General features: G+C 34.1%; 1 protein-coding gene and 1 long non-coding RNA gene across 2 annotated transcripts; one reads left to right on the top strand and one right to left on the bottom strand.

Moving 5' to 3' along the window:
* The first annotated feature begins 5,634 nt into the window (after positions 1-5,634).
* LOC125473001 lies at positions 5,635-6,339 on the top strand. The gene is made up of 2 exons (XR_007254940.1): positions 5,635-5,906; positions 6,049-6,339. It is a non-coding gene; the product is annotated as an uncharacterized LOC125473001 (long non-coding RNA).
* A 537-nt stretch (positions 6,340-6,876) lies between these two features.
* On the bottom strand, positions 6,877-11,088 carry LOC103967623 (seven transmembrane protein 1-like). Its single transcript, XM_048575389.1, has 12 exons — positions 10,636-11,088; positions 10,433-10,475; positions 9,986-10,012; positions 9,423-9,521; positions 9,185-9,291; positions 8,904-9,078; positions 8,562-8,663; positions 8,302-8,397; positions 8,078-8,098; positions 7,922-7,980; positions 7,741-7,831; positions 6,877-7,411 (listed from the first exon to the last, which is right to left on the bottom strand). The coding sequence occupies exons 1-12, from the start codon at positions 10,857-10,859 to the stop codon at positions 7,325-7,327; spliced, it is 1,131 nt and encodes a 376-aa protein (XP_048431346.1). The 5' UTR covers positions 10,860-11,088; the 3' UTR covers positions 6,877-7,324.
* Between the last annotated feature and the right edge of the window lie 587 nt (positions 11,089-11,675).

The raw sequence follows: 11,675 nt of genomic DNA, 5'->3' as shown, positions 1-11,675 counted from the left end.
ATAGGTGAACCAAGACTCAACTCAAAACAAAGTGAGTTGAGAAATCAATACCTTTGTAGATTCCTCTTTGCATAAGCAAAGGCTAATCACCCAAAGAGAGGGCCTTCATTCCTTGCATCTTAGATCCATGGATTTGGATGGATGAAAAGGTTTCTCCAAGTTCCCAAAATTGAGAACCTCTAATGATTCATCACCAAGGCATAATGAAGAAGAAATGAGTGACCTTGGAGGAGTTTGATTGCTAGATGATCCCTCCAAGGTGGCCGAAATTTTAGAGAGAAAGGAGAGCTTGTGTTCTCATCCTTTCCCCAAAAATTACCACATGTAAATTTTAGGCTATAAAGTCCTTTATATAGTCCCTTCAAATAAGTGACCTAATGGACCAAAAGCTCTATTCTTCTATCATGGCCGGCCTATAGGGTTCATTGGGCTTTCAAGCCCTTTGTTTTTTCAAGTTGTCATACAACTTGAGTTAATGGGCTTGACATTCAAATCCCATTGGGCCTTGCGGCCCAAAACTAACCCGAGGTCTTTAACGAACTTATTCGTTTGATTAATTAACATATTAATTAATCCTAGCCTTAGATAAATAATTAAACCATTTAATTATTCTTACTCATCTCCGTTGTTTCTTCAAACTCTACCTTACTCGGTGAACGATCCATTAGGTTCCTTTTAGCGAGGCAGTGGGCGATTAAAAACTCTTTCTAATCGATTGTGAATTGAAACTTACTTTCAATTCTCCCGTTAGTGTTAATACACTTTTAGGGCTTCCACAAACCATGGTTGACGCCTAGCAGCATGTCATGGTTACCCAAGCTAATCAGAAGAGGTGGAGAACCTATTCAGTTTTAGGATTACAAATGCAATACGGTCTTTCTCTAATACAATACTCTTGACCACATTGTTTGGTTTGATAGTTTATTCATGTCTACTATCCAATGTGAATCTTGTACTTATATGATTACCTTGAATGTGATCTGGAACGCATTCCAACATCTCATTCATACTCTGGCCAGAGATTCTAAATCATATCATAGAGTATTCTCCCTCAAACAGTTTGAAGGTTAGAGATCCCTTGTTGCGCATTCACTTGCCTCCATGGCTAAGTGGCTTAACCCCGACGATGCCGTGGACACCCTGATAGAGTGACTTTGACATAATCAAAGATCAAGTACCTAACCACAAGACAGCTGTGATGCCTCAGGTCAAAGGACTACTTTGCATTATCCCAACCATGAGTTCTCATGTGACATGAATATGAGAACTCTTCGTTGATCGTGTTCAGTGAACTCATTCTCTATTGAGCACCTACGTACTTGTCTTGATGTCACACACACCAATGACTCGAGACTAGTCACTCTCCCTGAGAGAAGACATAGCACGTACTGATCTTAACGGACTGTCAATGCCCAATTGACAATCCTATGATCAGGAACGTTTAGGATGTGTCAACGAAAGAATGGTCTCATGAATCTAACTCCTTTAGATCGCATTCTTCCAATCACATATTCCTTGGACTTATCGTTTAAGCATATAACATTTATATGAGACGGCTCAAACAATAATGTTTGCCCTTAATATTAAACTAGATTAGTTTAACATGTGAAATGTCCATAAAGTATCATCATATGATTGGTTTTAGGGCACATTTCCAACACCCATTTTTTTCATATAATCCACAGTGCTTGACGCAGTTAAGGTATAGACAAATTCCTTATCCTCAACTTCAACCATATTTGCTTTCGAGTTATCCTTTTTCTTTTTAGTCTTTTCATTGATTTTAGGGTAGTCCTTCTTCCAGTGTCCTTTTTCATGACAAAAAGCACACTCATCTTTGTCCAAAAACTTTCTATTATTTGAGACTCCTCTAGTACAAGACCTAGTATTTTTCCTGTACAAACCTTTTTTTTCTTTCGATCTCCCTCTCACCATCAAAGTTTCAGAGTTATTCCTTTCTTGCCTGTCAAGGTGTCTCACCTCATGATTCATAAGAGCACTTAAGATTTCATCATACTTAATTGTCTCTCTGCCATAAATCCAAGTAGTCACGAAAGACTCATAAGATTCAGGCAATGAGTTCATTAGGATCAAGGCCTTATCTTCATCTTTGATTATCTCTTCAAGATTTTCCAGTTCAGCTAGAAGTTTGTTAAACTCTTCTAGATGGCCAATCATCTTCGTGCCTGCTTTGTACTAGAACCTGTACAACTTGCTCTTGAGATGTAGTCAATTCTCTGGACTCTTCTTCATATAATTTGTCTCTAATGCAGCCCACAATTCCTTCGCAGAAGTTATGTTCATCACACTATACTTCTGTTGCTTTCCCAAGCATAGCCAAATTGTAGAACATGCATGAGCATTCAATCTTTCTCATTCTTCTTTTTTCAACGAAAACGACATGTCTCGTAACGCAACAACCAAACCTTGTTGTATTAGGACATCTCGAACCTCACATTCCACAAATCAAAGTTGTTCGTTCCATCAAATTTCTCAATTTCAAAGCCAGCACTCTGAACTGTCGTCTTGGTTCCACTAGTGCCAGACTTTTCTTCAACATCATCACCACTGGTAGAATCACTAGTTTTCGTCATTGCTTGATAGTTACAACCCACGTAACAATACTACAAAAGGGGGCTATAGTGTCGGAGGGTGGTGTCGCTTTAATCTAATATAGTAGCGGATTAGGCAGTTGCGACACTAACTGAACATGACGTCGGATTTACTGTCGCTTATAAGCGTTATTAAATGTTTATGTCGCTTTTAAACCGACGTAAACATATATTTTAATAATTTTTAAATACTAGAATCGCTTTTAAACCGACGTAAACATTATTTTAATAATTTTTAAATACTAGTGTCGCTTTTAAGCGACATAAAGTGTGTATATATATATATATATTAAATTAAATTTTATATCCCTAAAAACTATAATAATTATATATATATATATATATATATATATATATTAAATTAAATTTTAAAAAATTGGTGATCATTGGATTGGCTTAAATATACATACGATTCAATTTCTTAAGTGTTATACATACAAAATAAATAAATTTAAATCTACTTAATATATATATACACACACACACCATTGAACTTGATTGGATACGAATTCTATGAAACTAATTTCGACAGTTATAAACGAAAAATCACGATTTAACGGTTATTTTAACTCCGATTTTGATGATTTTTTACAGCTACACTCCTGACCTTATATGAATACAATGAATGGATTCGATCTTCAAATTAAAATATTTACACAAGTGGATACCACAAAATCTTATGTTATATTTAATGAAAGTATAAATAAACTCTAAGTGTTAGTCAATCTATTGTTTTGATGGGATACAAATTCTCGGAAACTAATTTCAACGATCCCAACCGTCAAACTTGTTTGCATATGCTTCGAGATCACATCAGCAAAAAATCACAAAAAACAAACATTCAGAGATCAAGTAACGGGACAAAGCTTTTCGACGGTTATAAACGAAAAATCACGATTTAACGGTTATTTTAACTCCGATTTTGATGATTTTTTACAGCTACATTCCTTGACCCTATATGAATAGAATGAATGAATTCGATCTTCAATTTAAAATATTTACACAAGTGGATACCATAAAATCTTATGTTATACTTAATGAAAGTATAAATAAACTCTAAGTGTTAGTCAATCTATTGTTTTGATGGGATACGAATTCTCCGAAACTAATTTCAACGATCCCAACCGTCAAACTTGTTTGCATATGCTTCGAGATCACGTCAGCAAAAAATCACAAAAAACAAACATTCAGAGATCAAGTAACGAGACAAAGCTTTTCGACGGTTATAAACGAAAAATCACGATTTAACGGTTATTTTAACTCCGATTTTGATGATTTTTTACAGCTAAACTCCTTGACCCTATATGAATACAATGAATGAATTCGATCTTCAAATTAAAATATTTACACAAGTAGATACCACAAAATCTTATGTTATACTTAATGAAAGTATAAATAAACTCTAAGTATTAGTCAATCTATTGTTTTGATGAGATACGAATTCTCCGAAACTAATTTCAACGATCCCAACCGTCAAACTTGTTTGCATATGCTTCAAGATCACATCAGCAAAAAATCACAAAAAACAAACATTCAGAGATCAAGTAACGGGACAAAGCTTTTCGACGGTTATAAACGAAAAATCACGATTTAACGGTTATTTTAACTCCGATTTTGATGATTTTTTACAGCTACATTCATTGACCCTATATGAATAGAATGAATGAATTCGATCTTCAATTTAAAATATTTACACAAGTGGATACCACAAAATCTTATGTTATACTTAATGAAAGTATAAATAAACTCTAAGTGTTAGTCAATCTATTGTTTTGATGGGATACGAATTCTCCGAAACTAATTTCAACGATCCCAACCGTCAAACTTGTTTGCATATGCTTCGAGATCACGTCAGCAAAAAATCACAAAAAACAAACATTCAGAGATCAAGTAACGGGACAAAGCTTTTTGACGGTTATAAACGAAAAATCACGATTTAACGGTTATTTTAACTCCGATTTTGATGATTTTTTACAGCTACACTCCTTGACCCTATATGAATACAATGAATGAATTCGATCTTCAAATTAAAATATTTACACAAGTAGATACCACAAAATCTTATGTTATACTTAATGAAAGTATAAATAAACTCTAAGTGTTAGTCAATCTATTGTTTTGATGGGATACGAATTCTCCGAAACTAATTTCAACGATCCCAACCGTCAAACTTGTTTGCATATGCTTCAAGATCACATCAGCAAAAAATCACAAAAAACAAACATTCAGAGATCAAGTAACGGGACAAAGCTTTTCGACGGTTATAAACGAAAAATCACGATTTAACGGTTATTTTAACTCTGATTTTGATGATTTTTTACAGCTACATTCCTTGACCCTATATGAATAGAATGAATGAATTCGATCTTCAATTTAAATTAGTTTTTTTAAATATTTTGAAACCCAGTGTCGCTTTTAGCGACATATTGATTTAAATTAGTTTTTCGTTTTATAACCATCGAAAAGTTCCATAGAATTTGTATCCCATCAAGTTCAATGGTGTGTGTATATATATATATTTATTAAGTAGATTTAAATTTATTTATTTTGTATGTATAACACTTAAAGAAATTGAATGGTATGTATATTGAAACTGATCCAACGGTCACCAATTTTTAAAATATAATTTAATATATATATATATAATTATTATAGCTTTTAGGGGTATAAAATTGTTACATTAATATATATAATTATTATAGTATTTTTTAGGGTTATAAAATTAATATATATAAAATTATAGTATTTGAAATATTAGGCGGGAAATTTCCCGCTTGTTTGAATGGATGGAGAGACTTAGTGTCGGTTTTAACCGACGCTAGTGTCATTAAAGTGACGCTATGTGAATTTCAAAAAGTGTGTCAGAAGTTGGCGTCGGTTAAAAGCGACACTAGTTTCATTAAAGCGACGCAAGTTTCATTAAAGCGACGCTATGTGAATTTCAAAAAGTGTCAGAAGTTTGTGTCGGTTTAAAGCGACGCTAGTTTCATTAAAGCGACGCGAGTTTCATTAAAGTGACGCTATGTGAATTTCAAAAAAAGTGTCAGACGTTTGCGTCGGTTTTAACGGACGCAAACTAAGTACCCATATTTAAACCCCTCTCTTTCCCATTTCAACCGTGCTTTCATTTCTCCCCCAATTTCAGACTTTCTTCTTCTCCTTCCCCATTTCATCTGTGCGTCCCCTTCTTCCTCCTTTTCATTTTTTCCTCAACTCCTTCCCCGTTTGCTTTGGATCACCAGTTTGAAGATCAACATTCTGAAGAACTCCAATTCGAGGAGGAAGAGCTTGAAGGTGGTTCATTTTTAAATTATTATGATTATTAATTTTAGTTTCTATTTTGTATTCTAAATAGTTTTATGCTTAAATTGAAAATTTATTTTTGTTTCTTGGTTTTTAATTGTTTTTTTTGTATTTATGCATGTTGGATCTGAAGAGCAAGGACACTGGAAATCGCAGATCCATAATTTTTTAAAGGTATAAAACCTGAGTTTAATCTATAGAGATTAGAGCCTTAATGTTGAAGTAGTAAAGTATTGGAGCACTGATCTGATGGCAAGCATGGCAGCATGGAGTTGCTAGTATTATATATGGCACTATGGAGCTACAAAATATGTGGTCTTCGACAAAGGCAAGCACAGGAAAGCATGGAGGATGAATTTTTGTAAATTATATGGAATGTTAGATGTAAAACATTTGTATATTATGGCACTATTTTTCTTTTGAATTATTTTTATTATTGTTTGTTTTGGCCTAAAATTGAAATTTATTATTTCGATTATATAATTTTTTTGAGTTATAATTATTTGAGAACGAATACAGAAACAGATTTCGACTTTTTTTTTAATTATTATTATCAAAGGTGGTGTCGCTTTAAATCGTCACTAGTTTGCATATTTTATTTATTTAATTGTTCTCTAACGTCGCTTTAAACCGTCACTAGTTTGCATATTTTATTTAGTTAATTGTTGACTAGCGTCGCTTTAAACCGACGTTAACATCAGCGTCGCTTTAAACCGACGCTGCGTAGTGGCGGATTAAGCGAACAAAGCGACGCTGAAGCCCTTTAGTGACGGTAGCAATGGCGTCGCTATTCCAATCCGACATTGCAGTGTTTTATGTCGGATTTTTGCCAAATTTCCGACAGAAATCAGGGTTTCTTGTCGGTTTTTGGTCCGCCGGTGATAGCCTATATTGTAGTAGTGTAAGACCACTTGTTGTAAACTAAACCAAAACCAATCAAGCAATAAACAAAACACAACGATTTCAAAGTTCCTCCAATATAGGAGTACTTCTCTAATAACATAGACTTTATTGATTACCAACAAGTACAAGAGAACTCACAAACACAAAGTGTTCTCAAGTATACAAATTTATGCCTCTAAAAAACTCTCACACAAAACTCTATCCCACATCCATCTATTTATACTAATAGATGTCATAGGTTTACACAAAGTCCCTAGAATATAGGAAACCAAATCCTATACTAAAACCAAATCCCAAACCAACTAGGAAACACAAATCCAAATATCTTGCGTCCACGATGTCCTAATCCTTGTTTGATTGTTGTTTTAGTTAGGCATGTTGATTTAATGCCAAAAACAACAAACCCTAGCGATAATAGGGAGATGGAAAGATTAATTATGGTGCTCTAGATTTGGATTTGATTTCAGCATACATGCATGCAAATGTGCTTTCAAGAAGCTACACCATTATTTGCTTCCTTGGTACATGTAGTCTTCTTCACCTCTTGCAGTCCCTTTCCTCCAGTATTTATAGTAGATGAACTGCAAAATTATCTGTTATGCTTGTTAAGGCATATCAATAAAATCATAAGTATAGGTACTTATAGTTACCGATCATATTATTGATCACATTTTTAATCATATTTCTCACGTTTCACTTTGTTAAAGATATGTGAACAAAGTAATCTGTAAATCTAGTAAGTATAGTAATTACTTAATGCAATGTTAGGACTATTTTAATATGGGTTATTTGTATCATGTTTACCGATCACACCTCTCACGTTTCACTTATTTTAAAAGATATATATATATATATATATATATATATATATATATATACATATATATATATATATATATGCAGGAGGACTAGCAAAGGATACAAATAAGTCAAGTACTACGCAAACTGCAGCATCGAGCAACCATGACATGTTGGCCTTAATGTTATCCCACTCGGTGGTTCTTACAAGTATGCTGCAAATTTTGGAATATTCAAAAAATTAATTAAGAAGCATGAGAAAGTAGAGATAGGAAGATAGTGTAGTAGAGACATTGTAAACTAACCTTCCCACATAAGTGACATTTGCGATCAGTGCAAAGACGAACATTAGAGGATTCAAGCCCTGTATATACATAACCAATAGTTTTAAACTGTTCGCCTATATACATGATCATATTTAATTGAATATAATAGAAAGGAATCAAAGAGTAAAGGATTACCTCCACACTTCCTCTTTTAATCTGGCCAATGTAAATCACACCGCGATTAAGTTAGGAACGTCCAAAATAAAATCGAGATAAATAAGGTAAAATAAACGTTTTGATAGTGACAGAGATATGGATGAATAAAGTATAGTAATTAAGAGGATATACTTTAGCTATTCCTATTTAATTCAACGGCTAAGGACAACTCTTAAGTTAATTAGTAAAATATATATACGTACATTTAACCAAATCTGAGGGAGTCGACCACCCATGTATATACCAGCCATTAGCCAGCCCAGCCATTGACCCAAGGCACTATGCTCAACTGAGTGTTCCTGTACAGACACTAGTATCAGCTAATGACTATTTTGGAGGAAAAATGTTATTTTCTCAGATTGTTGGACAACATAACCCTGTGAATCTAGACCATTGATCATGTTTTTTTTCTTTTTGCATCAGCGGTATTAATAGATATGGTTTGCATGACAACCAATCATACCTGCAAGAGTTTCCTCCCAGTAACTCCCAGGTATACTTGTGCCAAACCCTTTGTTTGTGAAGGCAAGTTAAATGATGTTGCTAGAAATGTTCCGTAACCAACCTGGAATTATTTTACACAAAGTGGTGATTAAATCAAAATGATATAGTAGAACAAAACACTTGTTAATTAATTATGTAAAGTTTTTAAGACAACAGAACTACAAATATACGCCTAATATTCTCCCAAATCCTCGTTACTAATTGATGTGATATATAAACATAACAATTCATTATTAAACATGCACAATTTAGGCAATTTACTAAATGATCATAAGTAGGAAATTAGATTTTCGAGGCTCACGGATCTTGGGATTGGCCTAGGGTGGGTAACAGAGTTCTTGTTGGATGTAACCAGAGCTGACTCGTCCTCAGAAGACGAGTCACTGTCCATTATCATTGCAGAAGGACCACTTCTAGCTGCTCTCATATACGTTCGAAACGGCGGAGTTCCACTGCCAGCCATTGATCTTGCTGACCTGTGATAAGTATGTGACAAGAAACTCGTTTTATCAATCAAGTTAAGAAGATACATCCTAAAAATGGAACATATATATGTAGAAGTTGTAGGAGGAGGTTACATACGTGTAGTAGAACTCCCTTTTAGGAGTGGCTTTGGGTGAAGCAGTTGGTATTGGAATGCCTAAATCAGCCAACTTAGGATTCAATGGTTTTATATTCTCTTCTTCATCCTAATTACATGTTAATTAATTGATCATTAGACCCTCGTATTATCCAGCCAGCTTCAGTTAATAACAATTATTCAAAAAATATTTGATAGATTGAGAGGCCAAAAACCAAAATTGAAATGAAAATGTTGTACCTTCTGTCTGGCTTTGAAATTTTGGCATTTCCACCATGCATAGATGTAGTCATAATACACACTCTGCAATACTAAGACTACGGTACTTGCTGTGTAGAGCTATTAATTAAAGAAAAACAAAAGAAAATGTTACATATGATAAATTAAAGCTTAAAAAACGGTATACTAATTTAAGCTAGAATGAGTTTAAAACGTAGTGGGTTAGATTGAAAAATCATAACTAACAAAGTAATTCAGCACTTTCTTTACAAATTAAATTTATTACTCACAAAATTAAAAAAATTAATGGACCCTACTTAGTGCCTAGTGACTCCCCTAAATTGATGGGATCCTAGTTTACACCTAAATTGATGGGAATAATTTGAACAAATTTTAGATTCAAAAAACCAAGTCTTCCTATATATTCGGACATGGGCCTAAATTATCGTGCATTGTAGTGCTTACCATTTCTTCCTACAACTGCAATTAGAAGCAAAGATATATGGAAGCATAACACAGTTTAATATTTTTTTTTAAATTATATTTAGAAACGTAATACAAAGTTTTTGAAGGTGCAAAATTACCAGAGCTGTGTACAACTGGGTCGGCAACTGCATGAAAAAAATAGCTATCATTAAAATATTTAACACTAGAAATTTGCCAAAGCTACAAAAAAAAAAAAAAAAAAAAAAAAATTCTGACAATATATGGTGGAGATCCCTCATACATGAAAATAAAGATGGTGGTTTTAACCAGAGCCAATCACCTGCTGATGGTTTTCTGGACCACCAGACTAACAAACAACATAACTATGGCAAAGAGGAGAGATTTTTCAGTAACCGGCACAGGAAATGGTACATCACATGTCTCTATACAAATAGTGGGATATATGAATTAAAAAGTTAATAACTTACAAAATAAAATTTTTCACAATTTATATAAAAATATGTGGTTTACCACCCGTTTACCCTTCACAATGAAAAATTTCTCGGCAATGAAAAAGACAAGCAATATTGACTGGGTTAACTCACCGTTGCCGGTTCCAGAAAACAACCCAACAAATTAAAGACATCCCTGCATGAAACCCAAAAAATAATAAATTAATTAATTACCTTTCAATATCATTACAACTTTAAACCCTTTTTTTCTATTCAGGGACGAAGGAGAATATTCGAGAGCTGAGAAGACAAATATTACTGGACTTCTTAGTCTAATCGAGGGTCAGAAAACTAACCCGGCAACCCAGGTGCAGAGGAAGGCGAGGGAAACACCGTGGCTGGACTTGGTGTGAAAGTTTGTGATGATTTGAGGAATTTCAGCCACACCCCAACACACTAAGCTGATCAGACCCAGAGCAAACGAGATGTCATCGCTTAGGTTGCAAAGGCAGTCCTTGAAATATTTCTGAACCCAACGCACACAGGGTTTATTCTCCGCCACACAATAAGAGAGCGGCATTCTCTCTGGACGCCCCTGAGTGGCAGCTGAGTTCTGTTTTGTTGGTTGTTTTGCAATTGACAGAGCTGATGAGGGTGGTTTTAAGAGAGGGAGAGAGGGAGGAGAGACAGAGAGGCGGCAATACTTATGAAGTGAATAACACAACAGAAGGCAACATATTAAAGAGGAAGCGATGACTTGTAAGTTATATAGAAGCCTAAAGTACCTCCGAAGTCTTCCCTTTTTAGGTCAAAATGTAATTATGTAAAATAGGGCAACGCTAAACATGTGGTGTGCCTAGTTTTTAGCCTAATGTACTCAGAAGTGTATGTGTCTGTTTGTTGGAGTAAAAGAATAAACTTGGTACACTGGTTGGGGTGTGTGTGGTGGTGAGCATATTCTATAATAGCATGATGCTTTTTTTATTTCCATAGGAAAATAATATCGATAAAACAGATCCTCTGAGGTCTGAAAAGTTCATACTGGTAAAGTGTTTCTGTACAAGCGTTTCTTTAAACTGAGTAGTTGAAATGGACAAAACCATTACGCATAAGTGTTTTTGAAAAAGGCTCGAATACTTCTTTATGCTTCTAGCGCTTAGGCTAAAATGTTTTCATTAGAAATTTTTATTAAAAACAAAATTTTTTAAAAGATTTGTGGAAAAGTAGTGAACTGCTCTCTAAAAAAAAGTTAGACGCTAGTCAGGTCATAAACTGGAACATAATGCTTAGGTGAATAGGCAGAAGTCTAGATGAACTAGGTAAATTTAAGTATATTTATAATACGTCATGTAATAAGTGCTTACTTATACTAAAAAAATATAGATTGCCTTGGGAT

This window comes from the organism of the source record quoted next, unplaced genomic scaffold (assembly GCF_019419815.1).
Source record: "Pyrus x bretschneideri cultivar Hongxiangsu unplaced genomic scaffold, Pyrus_bretschneideri_v1 Contig8, whole genome shotgun sequence".
In the NCBI taxonomy this organism is placed as follows: Eukaryota; Viridiplantae; Streptophyta; class Magnoliopsida; order Rosales; family Rosaceae; genus Pyrus; species Pyrus x bretschneideri.
This window is presented reverse-complemented; position numbering and strand designations above follow the sequence as displayed.